This window comes from Lates calcarifer, linkage group LG6, assembly GCF_001640805.2.
Source record: "Lates calcarifer isolate ASB-BC8 linkage group LG6, TLL_Latcal_v3, whole genome shotgun sequence".
In the NCBI taxonomy this organism is placed as follows: Eukaryota; Metazoa; Chordata; class Actinopteri; family Centropomidae; genus Lates; species Lates calcarifer.
The window spans coordinates 20518442-20544804 of record NC_066838.1 but is presented as its reverse complement, the minus strand read 5'-3'; the positions used below and the strand labels follow the sequence as shown (position 1 = coordinate 20544804).

The window sequence follows — 26363 nt, the reverse complement described above, 5'->3', positions numbered from 1 at the left end:
ATTTAAATTCATTAGTGCAGTCAGAAAAAAATGGATTTTATAACCTGTTCTTAAGGCCTCTGTGCACTTTCAGTTTTTATCCAGCAACACAACACCCCTCAGCATAATAATGGAAAAGTAGGATCTATGTGTAACAGGGATTTTTCCCATTTAGTCCAGTAAAAATCGATTTGAACCCTGCAAAACTTCCACTACAACCTACAGTTCTGCTGAGAGCTCAGGGCCATCCTTATGACTGCCTGTGACCTCAGTGAGCTTTACATACATTTATTTCTTATGCAGCATTCAGTTCTGCAAAGAACTAACAACTGCTGGTCACCTCTGTGACCTCAGCAGCAGCAGCTTTGCTCCTTGTCCGTCCTCATTCTTCTCCTCAGTCTCGTTTTTGACTGAGCAGGCTTAAATGGCAGTGTGTGTTCTGAAAACCTCTAATCAGATTGGAGGTTTATGATTGCTTAATGTCTGACATCAAAACTGTGAGATCTGAGTGACTAGGATGTAATTTCTGCCCCATGAGATTAACAAAGTTCATTTTCTCTTATCTTATGGAAGAATAATGGCTCCTCTGAATTTCAGGGACATGCGCTGGAACAAAGGTACCATCCTGAAGGCATCAGTGGACTACATCAGGAAGCTACAGCGGGAGCAGCAGAGGGCAAAGGAGCTGGAGAATCGGCAGAAGAAACTTGAGCACGCCAACCGACATCTGATGTTGAGGATACAGGTAAACACACTTTAATAAAGCCAAGTTGAAGGTAGAGACACAGACTTAGAGAACGTTGTCTTAACCATGCCAGTTACATGCTAACAGTATTCAATCATTATAAACTAATACTAAAAAAGGAAAACTGCGATATGTGTCATGTGCACAGAGTGTACTATAATAGTTTAAATGAAATAAAGGGTGCCTCCCCTATCATCAGAGGAAATTTTTGCACAAAATATATAAATTGTCAGGGAGAAAGAGCAGAGGCACAAACTGACACAGCAGTGTATTTAAGGAGGAAACTGTCTGTTGATACCATAATCCTGTAACAAATTCATGACAAAGACCAGTGTGATACAGCTCAGCAGACATTGATTGATTGGTCACATTGTGCATTTGTCTTGCACTAAGTAGGAAAAAGTCTTTACAAGTGCGAAATGTTGAGGCACAAGGCTCAATCAGCCACAGGCAGATCTGTCTTCATAACACCACCAAACGTCACCAGCAGTCTTCACTAATCAATTAACTGGAGAAAACCCTGGATTAGTATGCTGTAATTTATAATAACTTGTCTGTCTCTGGGGGGTGTTGCAGGAGTTAGAGATGCAGGCCCGGGCTCATGGGCTGGCCATCGCATCCTCTGCGCTCTGCTCTGCTGAACTCGGGCCCAGGACCATCAAGCAGGAGCCTGCTCTGGAGGACTGTCACCAGGACCTGTACACGTTCCACCCCCATCACCAACACCACCCCGCCTGCACCCCTGAACCACCGGTCACCCTGGAGCTAAATGAAGGCCGCTCTAACTTCCCTGAGGGCCACTACAGTGTTCACAGCAAGCCGGGCTCCAAACTCAACGACATCCTCATGGAAGACACCTTATCACCGGTGAGAGGGGGGGACCCTTTGCTCTCGTCCGTCTCCCCAGACACCTCAAAGGACAGCAGCCGCAAGAGCAGTGTAAGCATGGATGAGAATGAGCAGGGCTGTTAGCACCCCCTGCTGGAAGACACCTCACCTGCATCTCCAACCCCTCCATCCTGCTGCACATGTTCCTGTCAGTAGCTAACTCACTCTCAGCTGCTGGAGAGGCTTTCTCGTCTTTGTGTCATTTGTTTGTCTCCCCTGCCCGTGTTTACATGTATTGAATCTTTTCTGTTCATGTTTTTTTTTGTTAGTTTTTTGTGATATCTTTGTCTTTTCAAGCCCTCAACCTTGATTTCAAGGACTGATTCTAAAGTATGTTTGTTTTAATCAATACTTTGATGACAATGAGTTACAATAATAGAAGTTTTTATATTTTAAAAAATATGCATTTATCTTTGGATAGAGGCTAGATTATGTTTATTATTATTGATTCCAAAGAATCTAGGGAAGTTATAAATCATGGTCAGAAATGTAGATATTTTGTGGTGAGATGAACACTGCTTTTTAAATCACTAGCAATAATAGAAGGAAAAAAATCTATTTATTACTATAGTGCATTACACTCCTTGTGTCTTAGATTGAACTTGAATGTGCCAATGCCTTATTAAGATGTGTATACATCGATGTTGTATTGCTATGCACATGTTTTGGCTGTTAGCTGAGTGTCAGTCTTCCAGTTGAAATTTCTTCCTTGACAAATATTAATCATTTGTAGATTTGATCTTATTTATGTATCTTTGTAAACAGGATTTTATGTACACATTCCCCTTAAAAATTAATTTATAACAAGGCTTTTAAAAGAGCCTGAGATATTAGATAAAAGCACATTAAAACAATCTTAAGCTAAAATGTCTCCTTCTTAGGTAATTTAAATGAACAAAATCAGCATTATTAATTGCTAATTTTAGTCTTTTACTCCTTTTATTCAGTGTCATAATGTCAAGATGCAGCACAACAATCCAGTAACAAGAGAGAAAGGTCAAGATTCACCATACATGTTTCACCACCACCATACTTTATCAACTCAGTGCTGATTGATCCAGCAGTGTGTACAAGATATATTACCAATACATTCCTCACTGCCAAAATCACGTAAATACTTTACTTAAAGATGCTATATGTACGTTTTTAGCTATTGTTATTTAGCCAAAATTAGCAGTAACAGTTGTTTACTTACCAGTCTAGATGAAATGTTGCGAGTTCAGCATCAAGCTTCATTCTCTTATTCGCCAAGAGCTTTCTGAACTTCTGGACACCAGTGTTAATTGGCCAATCCCATCTTAGCATCCAGACTGCTCTCAGTCCACTTTGAGAGGATGAAGAAGCAGTGCTGTCCAGAGAACGTATTCTAACCTCTTGTGTTCTATATGCAACAATGGCTGAAGTAAACAGATGGTAATGCTAATGTTAGCTATGCAACATTAGCAAGAAGTTACATAGACAACCTTTAAACAAAGAATTAAACAAAACCAAACTTCAAATGTTTTTTATAATGCAAAGTCTCAAAAGTAGTAGACTCTTAGCTCACAATCAAGGCTATAGTAGTCCTGACATATACACAGAAGAAGCTGATTTCTATTGATCTGAATATTGTTACATAATTCTACAAACATCTGATATGTGATTGATGCACAAAGATGAATCAATTCAGTTTTTAATATATTTTTGTCTATAGTGATCAAACTAACAAATCTGGTAAAACAGTTTATTGTAATACTTCAAACATTTTGATTCAAGTGCTCAGATTTTACAATTGTCCATTTCCTAAATTATTGGGTTTTTTTTTTGTTTGTTTGTTTTGTTTTTTTTTACATCACTGCAATGACATTTCACATTCAGGAGGTTTTTTTTCATTATATGAACATTTATGTTGCCATGGAGTATAAGGAGATTGCTTTGGGATTTTGTATGAAATGCATGACATTGTCAAAAACACTGGAATGACCTCTGTAAATTGAAATATGGTTTGTTTGCCTTTTTTGTATCTAAGCATAAACTAACTATTGTATTTGGCTTTTCAAATGCATACAGGATATTGTATGAGATTGTAGATTCTTTATGGTATATGGTTGATGTATATTTCAGCAATTTGTTTTCAACAGTTGTAGCACATTGCATACATATGCCTTTTTAATAACTACCTGCCATACATTGAGAGCCCTGTTACAGCACAGCCTCCACTTTGTTAAACTATGCAATGGTTGAAGTTGTGCCTGTAGAGCAGCATCATGTCTTGACAATGTGATCTCCTTATGAACTAATCTAAAATAGTAACAAAGTAATTATCTTTTTAATTGATTTAAGTGCCTTACAGTTATTTCTGTTACCCTGGTGATGTAAGAGGAGTGATGCAACATTTTGTTGATCTTTATATTGGTGTTTGGTTCTTCATGGATGAACCTGAGGAGTGCTAAGTTACCTGAGAGAGCAGTAGGAAGGGGATTTTGTCAGTACAAGACTTATAACACTATAAAAAAAAAAGCACAAGACCAAAGCGTAAAATATAAAATGAATAAATACAGGCATTACAAAATAATCATGAAAGTAAATAGAATAAAACATATAAATCAAACCACTAAATTCCAAAATTAATTAGTAAGTTAAAATCCATATTATGGAATGTTATTTTATCATTCTGATTCTCATAGCAGCAGAGTTTTATTTATTTTGTTTTTATTTCAGTGAAGAAATGTTTATTTGAAAGTGCCTTTTTTTTCAAACGTCTGTTTTTTGTTTTGTATATCACTGTCACGCTACTAAAATAAGAATGATGAAATAACATTTCATAGCAATGATTTGACTTGTAGTATTTTATAAAAATTTATTTCACAATTTAATTGTCCAATTTTTAGCCGTACTAGCCGCACAGCTGTATGGGTGGCAACATTTTTGGTGAGCGAGACTGAAATACATGAACAACTACTGGACAGATTGCCATGACATTTGGTTCAGGCAGTCTTATCATCCTCAAGATGTAGTAAAAATCGGCAGTCCCTTAACTTTTAACATATCACCATGTCATAATTCAAGGTTGTACAACACTTTTTGATTATTTATTTCAAAATACGAACGCTTAGGAACTCCATATGTTTTGGCTGTGTATTTTGTTTTATCTTTATAAAGTTATAAATTCTACACTGAACACTGTTTTTCAAAGTTGTACTGAATATTGAGAATCATTTTGAAATTAGTGTGAATGTAATTCACAGTGATGACTGCCAAATGTGTTGCCAAAATGAAATATAAAATAAGTTTATATAAAGATGTGAATAGCTATAAACCGCTCAACAGATGCACCTTTGTTAGTGGTGTTTCACCTTCATAATAATAAGCAATACCTACAGCATGCTGGCAATCAGGCTATAAATGCTACAAACAGGTGAACAATATACGTGTTCACATTTAACATGGGGAAACACTGAGCAAACACTACCCACTGATGTACACTATGCCTTGAAGGCTCTGGAGAAAGGTAGTAAGTGGAGACTGATTTAAAATCTTTTTGTCATAGGTGAAGTACAGCTTGAGTGGACTGCAAAATGACCCTAATGGTCTCACCAATCCCAGGTACTGAGCCTTAATAGTGCAACACACACAGGCCTGTAACATTGCCCTTTGACTGAACCCAGATCAGCTTTTTTCTAATGGAGCAGATAAATCATCTAAACCCTGAAATGTGACTGGTTAGAATGAACATCAGCATTACACATGGTGGTGGCGGCACTTAATTTAAAGCCATCACTATGACTGATTTCTCATAATGACTCTTCCAACTGTTGATTATTATGGCACATTATGGGTAAACCACTAATGAAGAACCATATTAGATCAATTTAGACCTCTGTGCTCATCCTCATCCCTGTGGTTCACACATACAGGTTCTCCGCTGATGTTGCTACTGTTCTTATTGTTACAGTTTATATGAGATGAATGTAGCAATTATTACTGTACACACTGGTTTCAGATTAGTGAACTCAAACTCATTGGTACTCAATGTGGAAACGATGTTGTGAGAAATATTAAAAGTTTTATTTGAATGTTGGTTTAGGTTGTGTTTTTCTTCCAACATTTTTTAACCAGTATACAAACTTAATTAAGGTTTATAACACACTATAATGTAGTTGTAAGCAGATATGAGGATATCCCATAAATACATGTTACTAACTCGATATCTTCCCTTTCCTATAGTTTTGTGTTCTTTTGTCTCTCTCTCTCCTCTTCTGTCACTTTCTGCAGGTATTTCTGCCTCCGGAGCTGTAGAGTGATCTGTGATGATGAGCCTTCTGCTGCTCCTACAACCCCACTCAACGCCTTCTGTATTATTGATACCACTTTTACATGGAATCTGCATTATGCTATGTTCTCCTGTCGCTCTTTCTCAGCCCAACCGGTCGAGGCAGATGGCCACCCACCTGGAGTCTGGTTCTGCTCGAGGTTTCTGTCTCTTAAAAGTAAGTTTTTCCTTGCCACTGTCACCTAGACTTTGCTCATTGTGGGAACTGTTGGGTCTCTCTCTATAATTATAATAATCTAAAGAATACGGTCTAGACCTGCTCTGTATGAAAAGTGCCTTGAGATAACTTCTGTTGTGATTCAGCGCTATATAAATAAAATTGAATTGAATACTGTTAGTGTTTACACAGCCTCCACTTATGGGTGCTCACAGGAGGAGTTATAGCTTAAATCTGCTTATAACTACATTATAGTGTGTGTGTAATCATTTATTAAATATGTATAAACTACTTATGAATGTTAAATACAGCAAAACATTAATATATCTCAAGTTACAAATAAAATGGTTGATGTTTTCATTTGTTTCCAGAAGAAGCAAGCTCATCAGTCCATTTCTGGTAAGCTTGGCAGAGGATATTTTCCTCAATCATGTCATGGAAGATTTCTGTAATATCAGAAAAACTTAAATTAACATATTTCATGTCACAGATAAATTGTGTTCCACCTGTATTTTATAAGGTCAAAATGTTGACAGACAGGTTTTATGGTGTGTTATTCTACCTGCATGTCCCAGTCCTGTTGGGAGAGGCATCCTCAGAGAGCCAGCAGAGTGCTTCAGACGCTCCTTGAGGGACTTCTGCACCAGGGCCAGAGTGCATTCCTGGTGCCACACAGGCAACTCCAGGCCCAGCATGCACCGGATGATGCGATCCTTCTCGTCTGCTGTCACTAGCCCCCTCTGGTGGGCCACATACACCATGAAGGACATGTCGATGTTGACCGCCTCCCCATGGAGCAACGCTGGCAACACTCTCTGCGCAGTCAGAAGATATGGAAATGTATACAATCATAAATTTAGGCAAGTTCAGCGACTCTACATTAGCTTATATCTCAAAAACAGAAACACAAAAGAAAATACTTCTCGACCATTTCTAATTCAGGGCTGATGAGATGACCAAAATCAACCAGCCTGTCCAAATCATCCTCCCACAGGTTAGGAGCCAGCTCCTCCAGCATGGTTTCTATGGCGATGCGGGTCGATGCTGTAGAGCTGTCTTCGTGTTCAGAGCTGTTGTTGCTCTCACATGACTGCAGCCTGGTGTGCAGCAGCTTCCCGCCCTCAGCCTCCAGCAGCTCAAACAGGCTGCGGTGCTTCATCAGGGCCATCTGAGGTAAAATGGAACAATTACAGAGGTTGGTTTGAGACAAAGGTAAGAGTAGAAATACACACCTAACAGTTGTGATGTCACATACTCATGCAGGTACATAACTGTGCACATCAGATTTAAGGGGAGCATAAACGAACTTTCCTCCTTCAGCAGGCGAATAAGAATTTAGACCTCTAGTGTCAAAATGCACAAACATTCTGAACAGTGATGCTCAAACACCCAAGTGAAGTAATGATGAAAAAACTTTTGAGTGGAGGGGTCTTATGTCAATAGACAGAACTCAGTAGAAACCAAGAGGGGTTTGGTATTTTTTTGGGGGGTGGTAAGTTTCAGCTTTGAGCCATGGTTTTCACCCACACTGATTGGTTTTTGAGGAAGCCTTGACCATGACTGTTGTGAGACTACAAATGGTCCCATCTTCACAGTTGTAGCTTGGGGAGATTCAACTCAGTTGACCTTTAGCAAACCAAGTATTAGTATTTTTGTTACAACATGCAGCTATTGTTGACCTCTTGTACTATATACTGTATGTTTGGTAGACACTGGTAATTTCTGTGGGGCAAACTTCTAAATCAATTAAAATTAGTTCTTAAAAATAGGCGAATGCAATTATCTGGATTTAGCCTTTACTGCCAAGAACTGAGGTCATTTCAGCACAGTTAGAAAATCAGCTTCAAGAGATATGAAACTTGAGAGAGATTATCCATCTCGATAAACATTTGAGTGCTCTTATACTGTATAAGGGCACCCAAATGTTTACAGTATTACAAATCTTGTTATTACACTTGCAAGAAGAAACTGCTTTGATTGTGTTTTCCTTGCTGGGTTGTGGGAAAACTCCTGAAGTACTGAAAGATATATTTTTTAAACTTGTGCAAACAAGATAACAACTTGTACACACAAATTAACATATCTACATGATACTTACTGACCTATGACTAAGAGAACAAAGCAAATTCACATTAGTTTCATTTCTCAGCAATATACTGTAGCTTGTCAATGCAAGGCTTTTTAGCTGACAAATATCTGTTTTCTGAGCCTAAATGCACGAACAAGAAAGCTGTTTTTTTTTGTTTGCAACGATACTACCATGCACAATAACATCAATATATTCTCAGCACACTCATTTTCCTCCCATACCAACAATAACAGCAGCCTATGTCTGCCTAGAAATCAGGAAAGCAGTCTGAAAACATATGTTGTGCTTTCAAAAATGGCTGGCAGTAAGTTAAACTGCACGCACTCGTTTGTTTATGGGATATCACATGCAAGACCATCAGGAAGATCACTCTATTCATCGATGATCATGCAGTGACGAGCACCTTTAACATCTCTGCCATCCCATTGGAGATCTGACGTGGTGGGAGAGTTTGGAGGAATGACCGATCTAAGAATGTCGCCACTGGTGGGACGTAACTTCCTAGCTTGTTTTTCCCACCGGCAAAGTTGACCCCCGTTTTCGCCCCCACACTGGCATCAACATAAGAGAGTAAAGTGGTTGGCACCCGAATGTATGGAGTCCTCCGGCGATAGAGAGATGCAGCCAAACCCACCACGTCCAGACAAACCCCACCACCGATGGCTATGATTGGCTCAGAGCGCCTGTCAATCCCGAACTCATGAACCTCCTCCAGGATCTTGGTCACTAACTCCATACACTTGTTCTCCTCGGTGGTGGGCAGAGGGAGTATCTTGTACGCAACTTCTCTGGCCTGAAAGTACCGAATAACCTGAGAGCCATACAGATGATTGACAGTCTCATCAATGACAACAAAACGTTTCACAGGTTTGGAGTTACTTATGGTGCCTTTAAGCTCTTCATCTCCTAGGTGACCCCAGAGCAACGTGTCATTTCTGGGATCCAGTATGTTTTTGCATTGAATGACTCTGTAGGTAAAAACGATGGGACTGACCACTGTCCAGGAAACTCCATGTTCTGACTTGTTCTCATAGCTGAAGATAATTCCCAATAAAGCAACAAAAGAAAAAAAAATATTAGCTCCAGTTCAAAGCTCAAATACATATGAATATTTTACTAAATCAGGATGTGCCTCCTCAAACTGGAGTGCAGGAAAAAAAAAAACATGATGTGAAAACATCCAAACTATTCTGTCTTTCCATTTAGGATCTAAACATTAAGAAAATATATTTTCAGGGCCTTTAAGTGATCTGAGTGCTTCCTCCACCACTGCTGCACATGAATCATATGTGAGTGACCTCAGTCTAAAATAGAAAGGTATGTCACCACCCCCAGCCCATGGAGCATATGAATGCATAGCTAAGAAGCATACAGCATAACAAACATACAGTGCAACCAATGAATGTGAACAAATTATAAATGCAAACCTATTTTAAGAGAGAGAGAGACTTATTATTAAGGTTGCATGACATTACATGGCAGTATGCGCTAATTAATTTGTGTGACAGCCAGATTAATTTTGCCATTCAACGTATGTAGTTGAATGGCAAATGGCAGTTGAATGGTGGTATAAACCCACTAATATTGCATATTACAGAATAATTTCTCAAATTAATTATAAAAATAACCATTTAAATGCATATGAATCACTTTACATTCAGTACTTACATTTTAGCATCTGATAGCTTTCCCTCTGCCAGTCGGCACTGCTCAGTTTGTCTGATCCATGTTCCTTTCACTTGGACCAGGTTAAACTTAGTTGGCTGTGAATGGCTGGAGTTGTTATTTGGAAACATGCTCCCTGTATTCCTCTGTCTCCCAAATGTCTTCAGTCTACTGTGTTACACTTTATGGAGTGACACTGGAAACATTAAGGATGTCAGTAGTGAGGACGTGACCGTCGCTCAACATACATAACCATCCACACTATGCGCTCCTGTCCTCTCGCATGTTGGCATCTGATTACTTTGCTCTGTTGGGTGAGTGTGGCTGTGACAACAAATGAGTAGCCTATTGCAACTGATTGACCATTTATATTTAATTAATGGACTTAGCATTAACACATGGTCAAATTTAAGTGAAAGATCTATTTACAATGATATTGTTACCTAAGTTTCTGTTTGTACTGTAATAGGAATTATACTTAAAGAATGTAATTATGCATAATATGGTTAAATAAGTTACAGAATTTCAGAACAAATTCAGATGGACAAATCTTTAAACCAGAAAACCAGACTACTATTTAAAGAAGGGAAAAAGAATTTAGAACATGGTGTTCAGGAAAGAATCTGAACTCAGTGCACTGCAAAAGTTGTATAGTATGATAAAGACAGTAAAGCCAACACAAAATGGAGCAAGTGCTTATGCATCACAAACAGCAGTGCCCCTGAAGAGAATCTACAGTTAATGCAGTCACGATTGATCACACTACACTACTGTGTGGGCTTTATCTCTTGTATATGTCATTGTACAGTACCTATGTGTCATGGTAGCCTGACACCATCATAGGATATGTGCATATATTAAATAAAAACTATAGAGGCTGACACACATACTCTAACAGCTTCTTTTTTATTATAACAGCCAACTCCACATTGTTACAGAGTGGCAGTAGTTATCTGCTTGAATAATGTTGAAGCACACAAGCTACAGCTAATTTACATACAAGGCCGATATAAAAACAAGCAATTTATTATATATATATATGTGTGAATATGCAGCACAAGGAAGATGAGACGGTAATGCTGTTAGTTGAGCAGTCAGGTTTTTAAAAATGTATGTATGATTTTGTTTTAAGTGAACTTATCGAGTTACATGTACAGGTCAGAGGTGAGAGACAAAAAAAAGGGAATGTTTCAACGATAGCACACCTCTGATATCTCCATGGCCAGCTCTATAAGTTCCCCAGCGTCCTGACAGGAACCACAGAAATTACAGTCCAGCTCCAGCTTGAAATTGCAGCAGTCCTTTTCCTGCTGGTCCCTTTCGCTGGACGCCACGATGTATTGGTATGAGGGAAAACAGCGGCTCACTGCCCTCTCGCACGTATCCGGTAACAGGACCATTAACTCATGGAAATGACAATACAGGCAGGCGAGCAGAAGTGCTGCACAGTCATCTGCTGGTGATAGAATAGAGGAGGAAAAGATCGTTAGTTGCTTAGTGTGAGATTAAATCCTGTGAAAGTGTCATCCAGTGCACTTCTAACCACAAATGAACATCAGAAATATAGGGTTGTTAATGAGTTTCAGAGTTTTTCTATTTAATTGCATCAACTGTTCTTCTTTAGAGGATTTACATCATATTAAATTTACTCATTTGGCAGATGCTTTTATTCTAAGTGACTTACAAGTGAGGAACAACACTCAAGTTTCAGTACAGTAGGGGACTTTGAAGTAAGCACTAAGTACTAAATCTGTTCAGTAAGACAAAGTGCAAGGAGATCAGGCGCAGAAGTGCAGAGTAAGTGCAAGTTAGGTATGTTAGGGTGTTAGGAGAGGTGTTAGGAGAGGAGGTGCTCTCGGAAGAAATGAGTCTTCAAACAATACCTCCAGTGCCAGGCTGGTATGAATCATCAGATGAGAAATGACTGCTGCTGCTCCTAAACTTGTCAGAACACATAGAGAGGCTGGAACCACCCCACTCACTGCCACCCAGGGGTTCGTGGGAATCGTGATTGGCGTCCAGTTTGTCCGGTTCTCGCTCTGAGATGGTGCTCAGTCTGCGTACCCCATCGAACTTGTCCATCGTCTTTTTAGGTGGGCTGCCAGTCACGGGCTCTGGGGTGTTTCCTATGAAAGGAAGAAATAGCTGAAGTTACTTCAACAGTTCAACGCCCAAGTCCAGTCTCTGTTAGTCAAGTTTCTCATTCAAATCTTCTATGAGGCAGTTTTAATTATTCAGAGCACCATTAGCATGAAGTATGTCAGTGAGGTGAGACTTGAAGTGTATAATGGAGGAGGCTTGCTCAATAAAACTTCAGCAAGGAGAGAGTATTGATTAGCAGGCTTTTATTTGGATCTACTCTCCTGGGTTGAATAGGTTCTGAGGAAAATATATACTGTGTGAAAATATACTCTCCCACTAACACTTGGCGATGCACCGTACAAAAGTATTCCAGTCAAGACATGGAGTAAACTGAACAACCTACCATCAGAGTAGTGGTCTCCTAGTTTCTCAAGCTTAATGCAGTCCTGGTCATTCACAGGAGGCTTTGAGGGAGTTGTCATCTTGTGTGGGGTAAAGTGGCAAAAACAGAAATGCAGGGAGACATACATGCAAAACACTGCTTGATAAATAGCATTTTAACAGCCTTAATAGCCTCAACTCAAGACCGACTTGTTTCAGACAATAAAGCATTACTGCAACATCCTCTTTTTGAGTTAAGTATAAGAATCATGCAAGAAACATTTTACTCAGATGACTTGAGAGAAACAACAAAACAGAGATAATTCTGCACAATAAGTTGCTTTAAATATTACCTGTCTGCACTGGTTAACAATCCAAAGGTGTGAACCGTAGCATCTGCAGCTGTAACCCCTCTGAGGTTGAGCTCAAGTACATCCCATCATCATGTCGCACACCCACATTGTGAGCACACTCCACATGGATCAATACACACTAGTCAGGAAGCACAGCTACAAATCTGTGATGACATAATGCTTAGAGGATCCACTCAATTATGGCACTATATCGACAGAAAGTCAAGCCAGGCCACTTATCAAACGTGGATTTTGCAAATAACGACAGACAAGACTTGCTTACAATGATCTTACCGCAGTTCGTCTCAGTCAGCGCTTTCGAACAACGCACCTGCTGACAGTACAGAGGTGAATTTATAGGATGTTAAAATGGACATACCACAATACCACAGTGGAAAATTTGCCACCTAGATCCATTTGCTTTCTTCCATTACCTTCCATTAAGAAGTCATTACGGTTGACTGGGAGAAGTGGTGCTGTTACGAGGTTTAAAACTGCACCCGGCCATAATTTCATTAGGTGCAACAATGAATGCTTACCACCAAGGCAATCATAAAAGTAGATAAAAGACACAGAGTATTCACATTTATCATGAGGAATTTATTCTTCATAGAGATGCATTGGTTTACAATAATGGTAAATCTATAGTATCTACTCTTACAAGCTCAGTCAGAGCAAAATTCAACAATGTTCATGGAAGGGGTGAAAAAGACCAACAAGTATAAAGAAGCTACGTAATCTTTTGATCAATTGATTATACCTTAAATACAAATATATCCGATCATGTTGGCAGTGAACATTTTTCATTTTTAAAGCAACATTTTTTTGTACTTCCTCTACAATTCTTTTTATATATATTATGACTACTAAAATAAAATCAGGTAGTGTGGCCCCAACATAGCAGAAAGTAGCTATAAAGAGGAGAGAAATCTGTCATTGTGAAGTGCTAACTACCAATGTTCCCTTTCCTTTGGCTTCTCTGCTCATCATGGTCCTTTTGTGTACAGATATATAAAATCATGAACAGACAGTTTCACAAAAGTGTTTTTTGTGATATCACTCTACTGTACAGAAAGAATTAAGAACTAGATTAAGAACAAAAAATAAGAAAGGCTGATAAATACGAAAAAAAAAAAAAAAAAATCCCCAAGAACAGAGTGGTTTGGTTATGTAGGTGAAGCTGTAGTTTTTGGAATGCAAAGTCACAGAGGCTGTGAGTGAAGCGGCCTTGCAGTGGAGAACTTGGACCTCATGGTCAGAGAGAAGGCACACGATCGAGATGAAGGTTGTGCCTCTCTGGGCTTCCGTTGTCTTCATCTTGGTTCATCTCCGGGCTGTGGCCGTGTTCGTCTGTGCTCTCCGGAGATTCGTAGGGATAGTTTTCGCATATCTCCTCATCCTCCTGCTCCTCTTTAATGCTGGTTTGATTAAAAAAAAATGTGATCAGGATTTGTGTTCACATAATTATGTATTAAATCACTGCCAAGTCAAATACACTAAAGAGGTCTGGGAATATAGCACTTACAAAGCTTGTGGAGGGGATTGTGTTGCACTGCTGTCACTTTGGTATCCAGATCCATTAGCAAGGGCTCCATTCATTTGCTCTTGGAGAACATGAGGCAGGGAGTGCAGTGGGATGCTGCCCATAGAGGTGGGGTTGTAAAGAGAGCTGTTGCCATCTAGACCACCACTCTGAAAAAAGTAACATCCTCAGTTTTCATATTTATAATACATCAGTGATTATCAGATGGAGCTGTAGCAGGGCACCATGTTATCTGACATGTTACTGCTTTCACCTTTGTCTGCCCACGGTAACAGTCTCACATTGTATCATTATACCAATTTGTAATTCAACATTTAAAAAAATAGATGTTCTCTTACCTGGAGCAGACCCAGCTAAGCTCTGACGGTTCTGAGAGTTCTTCAGCAGAGATCTGTTAGTACACAAATACATCAGCAAGTTCAATTTTATTTCAAATATACATCTAAAAGAGATACCTGTCTCATCATACTATGGGGCTGGTATCATACTAAGAGCGATATTTAGTGCACTTGCAACTGAACAGCACATCTACCATAGTTATCACTAAAGGCTAGCTGTGCTAGATGGGAAACTTGACAGGTGTAGCAAAGGTAAATGAGAGGAGGCGGAGCTTAGCAAACAGTCAACTGCACTTACACGGTTGAGCACTGTGAGTTACTGCAAAAATACATTGTGCGATTCGAGGTCTGTTTGTGCAAAGAAATCTACACAGGTTCTGAGTTTTGAGTCCATCACACATTTTGGATGAATTTCAGATAATGGTCTATCAAAGAGGAGTGGTTGTGTGAAAGTCTAAGTTTGGCTTGTAGGCTTGTGCAAACAGCAACAGATATGGCTCTACTTTTTTTCACAAAATTATCAGTTTCACAAATTAGGTGGCCTGATTTCTCCTGAGATTCTACTACTATTTATATACCTGCAATGGTTAGATCTGAGCGAAGTGTACTGAAAATCTTTAAGGCAAACTAGGCCTTTTTCCCTCGATGCTGCGTTCAATTTGTATTGAATGCATGTCAGACGTGTTTCTGTATTATTTAACTATTTTGTCATTTGTCTTGGCATCTGAGCAAAAGAGAGTGAACTGGTATAATTGGACCAGTGTGTATAAAAAAAGCTGAATGAATTAATTAATTAATGAATGACAAACACGCCATATATTTATTACCTTCCAGACTTTGAAGCTCTAAGTACTTGCTTACAGTAAATATTATGTGTACTTTGAGCTACAAGGTCAAATACTGTCAGGCATGTGACTTCTAGTAATAACACAGGGTTCATCACTGAGGTATACGTACCCATTACCAGCAGTCTTCTGGGGCCGTCTTCTGTGGAACTCAATCTCATCTACTGTCCACACAGCTCCCTTCACATTCTCCAAACGTACAAAGCATTTATGGAGGCTCAGATTATGTCTGACAGCATTCTAGAAGAAGAGGAAAGAATAAAATTGGGAGCTGTACATACCTTATGTACTGGAAAAACTACACGCAGATGCAACAAAGTGTTTGCAACCGAATGTATATGACAGAATCGGTACCTTCCAAGTAGCTGCATTGCGCCTGAAATATGCAAAGTTTCTTGTGAACCAGTTGTAGATTTCATTTAATGTCAGCTGATTGCGCGGTGACTCAAATATTGCCTGAAAGAGATGAAGAGTGTGTAAGATGTACTGGAAGTAATAAAGGATGTGGATCTGCCTCATCTATGTTTGGAGGGCCAACACTGTCAAGCATGAATGTGAATTCATATTTACAGTGCTCTAATATTTTTGTGGCTGTGTTGAATGAGGAAAGTACACAATACCTGTCTTATGAGAGAGGCATATGTAAATGGGGGTCTAACTTCTGTGCTCAAGTAGAACTCCTTATTATCAATTATATCTGTGGAAAGACATGAAAAAAATTTACAGCATTTATTGTGTCTTTACAGCAAATATAAGAATTTAATTATTATAATGAAGAAAATACACCCCTTCTTTGTGTCCCTGTTAAATTATATTTCTATGTATTTTAGCAGAGGCATGTTTGAGCTTGAATGAGCAATAAGAAAATGTCTATAAACTAAGTTGTTCTCCATGGTCTGTTACCTTGGCTCACAGAGCGGCTATACCGCCTCCGTACAGGGGTTCCAGTGAACATGCTACTGGGAGTGAGGACTGAAGGGGATTCAGAGTGCGGCGTCAGGGGTGTGGATGGTGCTGTGGCACTCTGAGACAGGCTCATTGGAGGGGGGCCTTTGGGCAATGTTGCCTGGGAGAAGGATACATTAGACACCAGATTCACCTGAAAAAAAAAAAACAGTCGTTAAGTCAGGAAAACGTCAGTTTAACTCCAAGCAAAACAATATTTATTTTAATTGAAGGAAACAGTCATGGCAGGTATTTACAGGCTGAGCTGCGGGTTTGGGTTCAGAGGACTTGAGATGAGCCATCATAGCTTGCAGTCGTTCCTTGTCCTTCTTCAACTGTGTAAGGTGAGAGGACCGAAATAGAAGTTGAGAGTTAGTGAAATCACGGCTTGCGTTAAATGATGAAATGACATTCAGTGTGGGAATTACTTCTTTTCTGGCATCCTGAGAAGTGTAATTATCTGAAAATATCACTTCTGTTTCCAGGGCTGGTGTGAAAACACACCACTGCTGCAAACATCCAGACATTCATTTAAGAGTTCTTGGAAAACTCTTCTTATTATTCAGTAGTTTTAAGAAAAGGACTAGATATGTCATTCTGAGCTGGTAATAAATCAAAGATGTGTCGACCCTTCTGTTGTTTGATATAAAAGAGTTAGCTACAAGAAAATAGACCAAATGTGTACCTGTAGTTCCAACTGCTGAACAACTTGCATCTGCACACGACACTGTGCTGTACTCTTGTCGTCCAGTGTATGTTCACTGTTCAAATGTCTGCAGACAAAAAATTATAAATCATGGCATGCTTTAGGGAAACCATTTATTATGCAGGCAACATCTGTGGTAGAGAGCAAAAATGCTCAATGCAATAAGATTACTAAAAGGCTCTCCTGCAATTATCAAAATTAACTTGCATAACAGTCATTAATATCATTTTGATACCTAAAAATAAAACAAAAAATAAGAGATGCATAATGAGAAATAACATTTTAAGCAAATATTTTAATCATTCTAATAACCATCTTATGCTCATAAAGATCCAGGACATATGTATATTTCTATCCTACATATTTATATCTGTGCCACTTAACATCCCGATAAATGTAAATAATCATTACATCAGCTTTAGAGTTTCACCACTCACTTGAGAAAAGCCTGAAAGTCTCCAAAGACAGTCTCGCAGCCAGGCCATTTACACATTCCATTTCCATACAGAGGATGACTATTCTGTGTGTTTTCATCCACTGACCCACTGCAACAAAGACAACATGATTTAGCTACTAAACCTTAGACAGAACAATATGTATTTTGAATAAACTAAAAAGGTAAATAATGTTTAAATTTCTGTTGAATACATTTGTAAAGCACCTTTCTTTCCTCTTCAGGAGAGTGTGATGACCGTTGGTGGTAGATTGATGACTGGAAGACTCTCTGGTGTCTCCACCCGCAGACAGGATGCTACCATTCTCACAGCCTGAAATCACACATTCATATTTGCAGTTTTTACTTAACAACTCTGACCCAAACAGAAACATGACACTGAAGAATACCAACCATTGTACCTGAAAGTATTTCCCCTAACTGTGAGAAGAACCAGAAAGCATGCATTAACAACCTTCAGACAGCATACCTGGAGCTGTGGAGGGGCTGGTGGGAAGGACAGACAGCAGCCCTTGCCTCTGCAGGTTGAGGAGATGTTGCTGCTGCATCTGAAGGAGCTGCTGCTGGATGGCAATCTGCTGAGCTGTCAGCTGTGGAGGAAAGAAAAACAAAACAGTCGGTAAATTCCTTTCCCATTTTTCTATACTATCATTTAAAATATACAGGACCCCTAGACATGTTTTGTGGGCTTGGAAATGTGACACACACAACCCTGCCTTAAATTTAGGAGGCCTACAGCCAGAGGTCCTTTTGGCTATCAGCAGGCAACCGCAAGTCAGGTGCGGTCAATCAGTGAGCTCACAAAAGTAATGAAATCAGTTAATGTTGTTAGCTGTTTAGAGCAGAAAAACAAACTTGCTGTTTCTCTAATTCTTATAAAATTTTCTGTTGCTCAAAGATCAGAACCAACTTTTCCCACATTTTACCTGTGTGCAAATGTCCACTTTTATTTCTATCGAGATGGACAAAAACTACATAGAGCCCATTTCACACTGTTGCCTTGTGCCAAGTTCCAACTTGTATTATGAATTTCCATTAATTGCCAACGGTGAGTACATGTTCAAACCTCAAGCAGAAGGATGATTTCAGAGCACAAAGGGACACAGCTAAGACTGATGACGTCATGCTTCCACGTAAATATGTGCACACAAGCTGACGTGTGAGTTAACTGTACTGTATACTTTTTTCCCTTTAAAAATACGACACACACCCGGATGTGCACAAAAGTCCAAGAGAACACAAGTGTGCGTGCTGGGATAGAGCAACAGAAGGTTCTAAACATGTGATGCACCTCAAAGGAATAAACTAAAAGCACTTGGAGTGGAGAGGATGCACGCAACGGACTATAAACAAATTGGAAATCATTACAAATACGCTCCTTCCACAGCTATAAACACCTCCTGTGTAATCTAGGTCTGTTACTGCTATAGCTTCACCCTCAAGTTTTTTTTGAAATATCACTTAGACACTATGTAGAGCTTGGAACATGTTACTCCTTTTACTCCTTATCATCACAAAGAAAAGACATTTTGAGAGTGAGGTTCCAGGCTGTGCAGCATGAATATCTGATTAATATCTGAGTATTCCATCAATAAAGCTTTAGTACTACTGAACTGAATACAACTTCTCACTAATTCAGGAACTGATTATCCTTGTTGCATAATAAATATAGCTATAATGATCAACTATTCATGAGGTGATAAAAATAATATTATAATGTATAAAGGTTACCTCTTGGCTAACAATCCCAGCATTCTTCTGTTGCAGCAACTGCATATTTAGCTGCTCTTGCTGATTCTTGAAGACCTCTTGAATTTGTTGCTGCAGAAACGTTGGTGAAAGTTAAAATAATAAAAGCGGCGTTGGATGTGGACAAAGATAAACACATGACTTTTGTAAACATACATTTACCTGGTGTAACATGAGTGCTTTCTGCTGCTGGAGCAGGGCTTGGAGCTGCTGAGGATTAAGGATCTGCTGCTGTGGTGTCTGCTGCAGTTGCTGTGGGGCCTCTGCTGGTGGGGTCATCATCGACAACGACACTGGAACCTGCATCACCGACAGAACAGTGAGTTAGAATCTATACCACAAAAAAACAGAAGGAAACACACACACACACACACAAAAAAACACACTGGATGGCACGTCTGTAACAGCATATTTCAGAGGGGAACTTTAACGAGTGTGTGTGTGTGCGCCACACATCCAATGTATTCCATTCTAGTAAAAACAATCAGTGTGTTTACATATAAACAAGGAACCATATCTCTTTGGTCACGGTAGGGGATTATGAGACACAGCCACACTTCCACTGTAAACTGATAACTTGGTCATGTATCTGTATATTCAACAGACTTTATAACTTTAAAAAGTTAATTTACATGAGCAAGATTAAGACTTCAGAATGGAAAAGTTTCACAGTGACAGCATTGTAGCAAGGTAAAAAGAAATAGCATTACTTGTAATGGTACCTCCTTGTATCCAAAATAATTAAATCCAAAGTCAGACTAAAACTGAAACTGAAATAAACAAGTCTAAATGAATTTCCACAGCTGAACAGTAGGTTATTTGTGAAATTTAACACACACACAGGGAAAATTAGGTGCTCTCTCACTACAGAGTCTGTTCTTTCACTGAGCTGTAACGTCAATCCAAGTGCTCTGATGTACAGGAAAAAACTCTTCAGGATGCTGCATCATAACCATTATACATTTAATGTATCCCAGCTTTGATTGAACAGTATGGTACTAGATAGGGTAAGTGGGTACTTTACATAGTCACAGGTGTCTCAATACACTGTAAAGCCTCCTCCTATATAGAGCTGTAAACAATTATTTTCATTATTGATTAATCTGCTGATTATTTTCTAGACTAATAAATCAGAAGAAATTTCCCACCGCCCCTGGTGGTGTCTTCAAATGCCTTTTTTTGTATGACCAACAGATGTGTGTGTGTGTGTGTGTATAGTATATGTATATGTATATATATATACACACACACACACACACACACACAGTTGATCGCTCAAATTCAAAAAATAATTTATAGTCACTCACAATCCTACTGCTTATTTATTATCTCCACATTACTGGTCAGTCTAGCAAGCTGAGCTAAAAATGAACCAAACAAAAATAACAACATTAGATGGCTTAGGGGAATTAGAACTCCATCAAAACAACAACAACAACCAGTACCACAAAAACAACAACAACATCCTCTGCTAGGCATGCAGCAATTACCACACCCTCCCCCTCACTGTCAAGCCTCACAGCTCAAGGGATGTTTACAGTAAACATAAACAGAGTAATCAAAATTGCAGAGAGATATAAATAATGAATAAAAAAGCATACAGGGCCTGTTTACGAAAACAGAACTTGAGATTCGTATTTTAATTAAGGGCTGAACCACAAACAAACATTTCTCTCCAAGGCAGAGTCTGTTTTGAATCGGGTAAACAAACTGACAGTGAATTTCACACAGGCTTTGGGCTAACAATAACAGATGACTGCCTCCTAGTTTGTCCTTTCTTATGAAATTCAATGCTGCAGAGGTGGCCACCAAAGCAATGAAAATAGGTCTATCCCACAGACAGAGCCAGTTGGCCCCTCTATTTTTCTGTGGACACCATCAACACAACAACAGCCTTTGCCTAATCCCTGTTGCCATGGTAGCCAGCAAGTCCAAACATCTTCTGTTGTTGTTATTGTTGAAAGTCATACCAGTGAGCAACTGAGTGTAAACACAGATCTGTTCCCGCAAGACTGGTCTTGTGAACTCTGAAATGACTGACAGCAAATAGAAATGCTGAAAACTTGCTGAAAAACAAACACACCATGTTTTCTCTTATGAGATTTAATACTTACTAATATACCCTGCTGGGTGTGGCCCGACAGAGTGACATTTGCAAAAACACACATACTTGTTCATAAACTCCACTCAAGATTCAATAAGATGAGATCTAAAAATATTAAATTCACACAATCATGTACATGTACACACGTTTCACTTAAACAAAATGTTAAGCCCTGATTAAAAATAGCCTGTGATTATAATCTTGCAAAATGAATAAAGAATGACTTAGACAAACCTGATAGTCTCCATTGAAAAGTCTGCCTGGGCACCTAAGTAAAATAAATGCTGCTCAGCAATAATGTTCTGCCTGACAATCTAACAGAGCCTTCATGATGTGAGCATGAACAAAACTAACAATATAACACTGATCCCTCCGCCCAGCAGGAGTTGTGCTCTCCCTCCCCTTCCGAACCTCAGTACAACCTCCCCCCATCTCTGTGCTCCCCTCCAGCATAAATACAAAACACTGCAGTTTGGAGAAACTCAGACAGACAAAGTGAGTGGTTCAGGAATACCTCTACATGTAAAAACAAAACAAAGCACCTTAAATTCTCTAATACCAGTAAGCTCTCTACCTTATGTTCAGTATCATCATCTACAAGGTGTGTGTGTGTGTGTGTGTGTGAATACTGTTAAGAAACTGTAGGGTGTTTGGAGACCAGACCGGCTGAACATAAATGTAGCAAAACAAAATGTAATTCACACTTTGGTGAAGTAAAAAACAGACCTATCAGTTGCAACACATTTTTGTAACGCTGAAACCAAACATTTACACATGCCCCTATGCAGCTGTATGGTGTTGTATAAATAAATAAAGTAACTGTACTCAGCAGCACGGCACAGCTTTTTTGAATACAGTCATTTGCTCCAAGGCTGCAACTAACAATTCATCATCTATGAATCAGTCAGTAAACATTTCGATTAATCATTTGGTTACTAAAATGTAATCACTGTTTCTAAAACCCAAAGTGATACTGTAAAATCGCTTGTTTTGTTTAACAGAGAACCTAAAAATATTCAGTTCACAAAAAAGGCAGCAAATCCTCACAGAGGAGAAGCTAGTAGTCTTGAATGTCTTACTTGTGTCCCAGGATAGTCAGGCATCAAGACTTAGCTGTCCAAAATCAAGACTGTGAAAACTTTTGAGTTCCTTGTTTTTAATTTTATCACACTGTAAGAAGACTGTAAGACTGTTTTGAGCAACTGTTTTTAATGATAATATCTGTAATATGCTATAATACAACACTGACAAAAGTAAACACCTTAAAGCAAATGTATTTGCACAGGGCTGCAACTAAAGATTCATTTCATTACTGATTAGTCTGAGTGTTTTTAATTAATGAATCTTTAATGAATTATGAATCTTTAATGAATTGTTTTATCTAGAAGATATCATAGAAGAGAAAAAAATGCCCATTGCAATTTTCCTAGTTACATCTTTGAATGACCTTTTTGGACCAACAGTCCAAAGTGTAGATATTCTGTTTACCGTCATGGAAGACATGAGAAAGCAGCAAATTTGCACACATGAAAAGCTGCAAACAGGAAATGTTCGACACTTTGCCTGGAAAATAGCTTGAACAACTGATCAACTATCAAAATAGTTGCAGATTCATTCTATTTTGAAAGATTTATTGTGTAATTTACTAACCGTTTCCGTTCTACATATTATACATCATTGTCATTTTGTTATATTTGTGTGGAATATGGAAAGACTCAGTGCTTCATGTATTACTACATTATTACTAGATTTTCTGATGTATTGAACAGCTGCAGCTGGGGAAGACTGACCCTTGGTGCCTCTGGAGGAGGAGTCTGGCTGCTGCTCAGTCGACTCTCATTCTCAGTGTGACTCCCGTTCTCTGTCTGACTTGCTGGAATGGCGTGGCTTGTTGGTTCTGACCCAGACTCATGCATCTGGACTTCACTGACCTAAGAAAGGAAATGAGTGTAAATGAAAACAACTGGATAAAGCAGAACAGTATCACAAAATACAGTAGGAACACAAACAGAGCAGTACTTTCTGACAAAACTATCACTTCACAAGGTAATTACAGGTCCATTTTCCAAGCAAAATTTAACAGTATACAATAGCCTGTGTAATAACCCAACAATGTAGTCATTTGTCATGTGAAAGTAATTGTGCTGCATGTAAAAAGCTAGAGCACTAAAAGTTAAGAACCAAGCTGTTATCGCTCTACCCACCAAGACAAACATTCTCTTCTACAAGTGAGAGAGGAACATGCTAGGTCTATTTGTTGAATAACTGAGCGCTGCCATGACTACTGTAAACACAGAGGCCCTGGGTCCGTGTTTATGTGCAAACATATCTTCCTTCTGGAACAATTTACCATTAACCAGGTGGTGCGATAAACGGCCGTGGCAGGTAGTACAATGCACAAGTAGGGCTTTTATGTATACAGCTTAGGAGTGTTTGAGTCAAAAGCTAAGCAGCATAAACAAAGGTAAATAAAGTGAGCAAACAAATAATGTGCACAGATGGAAACCTACACACAAAGCCTGAAAAGAAAGGGACCACATAGCCTCGAGGGTAATATTATCGTCTGGGTTACCCCACTGTCAAATTCACATGCGGACATCAATCTGTTAATCAGACAATCAGTTAGACACCACTGAGAGCCAACATCAACATTTTGGCAACATCTGACAGATGATCAGATTAGGTTTTATACACTTTGATACCAAACATGTACCAACAGTTAGCTAAAAACCAACTATAAGAGGAAAGAACTCAGTGTTTCCTGCATTTGGGAATGACTAATAGATGACTGCTGAATGGTGATTTGTGTCTAGCTCCAGAAATGTGTCATTCATAGACAAGTCATAACTTATATGGTTAAAACTGAGGGAATTCCTGCAATCTAAAACTAAAACCTATCTAATCAAAACAGGCAGTTGCTGGTGAGGTTTCCCACTCTGTTTACTTTTGCTTTCAGGATGAGGATTAGTTCTGAAGACAAAAGGCAGAGTTTCCTGTAGACATTTTTGAAGATGTCGGGGGTGATTTTAGTTGTAGGAACCAAGCTGAACATTGGGTTCATTCCACATCAGTTCAATTATGCATTACACTGGAGTGCAATCAGATGTTATGTAGATACTGTATGATTTTGATAATTGAATAGTTGTGCTCCAGTGCATCTGTCTTTGGAATGGGCTAAATAATAAGCCCATGATGAATTTCTTTACTGTATTTAAAGCATTCTCACCACGGGGGCAACTCTCCAGCAGTGGGGGCCACCACACTTCAAAGAAGGTAAAGGAAATAAAGGAAACACTGCAGAGAGACCTTTCCTTAAGAAAAAGCAAACAACCTCCAACTCCTCCCTTAAAAGCAGACTACAGGAATATTTTTAACAACTGGTTTTACACACGCACTATTAGTCGGTACATCAATCTGGCTATAGTAACCCATGTCACAGTAGAAAAGCTTAAATCGTGAAATTATGTTCTGTGCAATCAGCGATGCATGAATATGAAGGGGATGATACAAATTATTCTACAGGATTGATGATAATCAATGACATATAATTTTCGTTGTAGGACATTACAATATCTCCATTTTATAAAGGTAAAGGCGTATCACAACAAATGTCACAGCTGTTGCAATACATTTCACATTATAACTAGTGTTAGCCTTGTATTACTTTATACTATAAACCCTGTCTGTCAATCTAAGCCCACGCATACTTAGTTTGAGGTGCCTTTTACCACTTATTTGGTCGAGACTTTTTTTGTATTCGTCTTCAGTGCCCGGTTGATCCTCGTCAATGCGATCATTCAAATGCAGTGGGTTGACTGGCAATGGCTCACGCTCTCTGTTAAACACGGATTCAATAATGTAGTCGGGGAACGTTTAGAGAGCTGGGTTCACATTGTTCTGAGTCAACTTAGCTACACCTACCACTGGAGCAGAGTGCTCACAGCAACCGACTCACATTTCGACAATCACCATCCAAAACGTTACATTTAAAAATCCTGAATCGCTGATATCTGATGTAATTTTAGATCGTTCATTATAGCAACGTGATTCATCATCAACTTAGCTTAACGCAATATGAATGGAATCGACATCCGTTAACACCGACCATAGCAGTTCGAGGTTTGCGTTGAGGACTTGAGCCTTTAGCTAAGCATATATCCCGTGAAAGCAGGGGGTTAAAGAGTTTAGTGTGTTAACTTAGCAGATTACCTTGTCGTGTCTATTCAAGATCTTTAAAAACCCATGTTGACTTCACTGGAAAACAGTTTTCGACGAGCCTTGCGGGCAGCATTCACGTTAACAGTACAACAAAAGCTAACAGCCTGCCCTGGCGCTAGCTTGTGTGAGAAACGTTTCTCTCTCCTCTTCGTTTTATCACGCGGCGATATCACAATGGATCTAACGTTGAAGCCAATAATCATTCAACGAGTTTCTGCCCGCTGTTGAATGGATGTTTACTCACCGAATTATGTGCGGAAGGACAGTCTTTCACTTGGGGTGGTGTCTGAAGAAGGGACCTCGGAGCAGTGCTTTCCTTGGAGCCGAGCTAGCCACAAGTTGCTAACAGAGGGCGTGGCTTAGGTAAAAGTAAACAATGGTGACGTCATGGCGACACGCGGGACTGTTTCAGATCATCCTGAATTTTGGCTCTTTACCTTTTTGATAATATGATTGCACTTTATCGTACGCGTAGTTTATGCTTAGTTAGGATTTTCCTGTGCCATTCAGATAATTTAACTTACTTAAAGGTCATTTTGAATGTGATGGAGACAAGTCACCTTCTTTGATTTTGGATGGAATTGAATTCACATTTACAATAAATGAAGTTACAGGGAGTTACAGTTATAGGGAATAACACCCTCACCCTCAGTTGGCAGTTTATTAGGTACACCTAGCTAAAACTAATGCTGTCTAATACATCAGTCCTGCAAATCATCCTATCTTCATGATGGTTATAATGTTCAGTTTGTGCTGAATTGCATTATACAGACAGGTGATTGCATTTTTTTGTCCACCCCATTTATATCA

The 26363-nt window shown here is 39.1% G+C and overlaps 4 protein-coding genes across 10 annotated transcripts in view; 1 reads left to right on the top strand and 3 right to left on the bottom strand.

Annotated features, from left to right (window-relative positions):
* The window catches only part of LOC108882122 (microphthalmia-associated transcription factor), a 31926-nt gene extending 26259 nt beyond the window's left edge, over nucleotides 1-5667 (top strand). For all 6 annotated transcript variants that reach the window (XM_018674426.2, XM_018674424.2, XM_051071341.1 and 3 more), the window contains 2 exons: nucleotides 577-724; nucleotides 1301-5667. In XM_018674426.2, coding sequence (XP_018529942.1) covers nucleotides 577-724; nucleotides 1301-1696 — 544 coding nt within the window. In that variant the 3' untranslated portion in view covers nucleotides 1697-5667. The remainder of the gene's footprint in view (nucleotides 1-576; nucleotides 725-1300) is intronic.
* On the bottom strand, nucleotides 3428-10144 carry LOC108882123 (2-epi-5-epi-valiolone synthase). The gene is made up of 5 exons (XM_018674429.2): nucleotides 9839-10144; nucleotides 8574-9204; nucleotides 7010-7249; nucleotides 6644-6896; nucleotides 3428-6527 (listed from the first exon to the last, which is right to left on the bottom strand). The coding sequence occupies exons 1-5, from the start codon at nucleotides 9964-9966 to the stop codon at nucleotides 6439-6441; spliced, it is 1341 nt and encodes a 446-aa protein (XP_018529945.1). The 5' UTR covers nucleotides 9967-10144; the 3' UTR covers nucleotides 3428-6438.
* Nucleotides 10145-10340: 196 nt separating this feature from the next.
* LOC108882126 (myoD family inhibitor domain-containing protein 2-like) lies at nucleotides 10341-13158 on the bottom strand. The gene is made up of 3 exons (XM_051071345.1): nucleotides 12652-13158; nucleotides 11719-12399; nucleotides 10341-11291 (listed from the first exon to the last, which is right to left on the bottom strand). The coding sequence occupies exons 2-3, from the start codon at nucleotides 11915-11917 to the stop codon at nucleotides 11026-11028; spliced, it is 465 nt and encodes a 154-aa protein (XP_050927302.1). The 5' UTR covers nucleotides 11918-12399; nucleotides 12652-13158; the 3' UTR covers nucleotides 10341-11025.
* A 78-nt stretch (nucleotides 13159-13236) lies between these two features.
* Nucleotides 13237-25928, bottom strand: LOC108882120 (forkhead box protein P1-B). 2 transcript variants are annotated; one of them, XM_051071339.1, is made up of 16 exons: nucleotides 25798-25928; nucleotides 23126-23266; nucleotides 19388-19531; nucleotides 19214-19303; nucleotides 17952-18072; nucleotides 17690-17795; nucleotides 17466-17573; nucleotides 17008-17095; nucleotides 16580-16657; nucleotides 16281-16476; nucleotides 15998-16074; nucleotides 15732-15833; nucleotides 15490-15617; nucleotides 14538-14585; nucleotides 14177-14347; nucleotides 13237-14069 (listed from the first exon to the last, which is right to left on the bottom strand). In XM_051071339.1, exons 2-16 carry the CDS (start codon nucleotides 23249-23251, stop codon nucleotides 13907-13909), a joined length of 1746 nt encoding a protein of 581 aa, XP_050927296.1. In that variant the 5' UTR covers nucleotides 23252-23266; nucleotides 25798-25928; the 3' UTR covers nucleotides 13237-13906. The 2 variants fall into 2 exon arrangements, with proteins under 2 accessions (XP_050927296.1, XP_050927297.1); XM_051071340.1 differs by having other exon boundaries at nucleotides 19394-19531.
* Nucleotides 25929-26363: the final 435 nt, after the last annotated feature.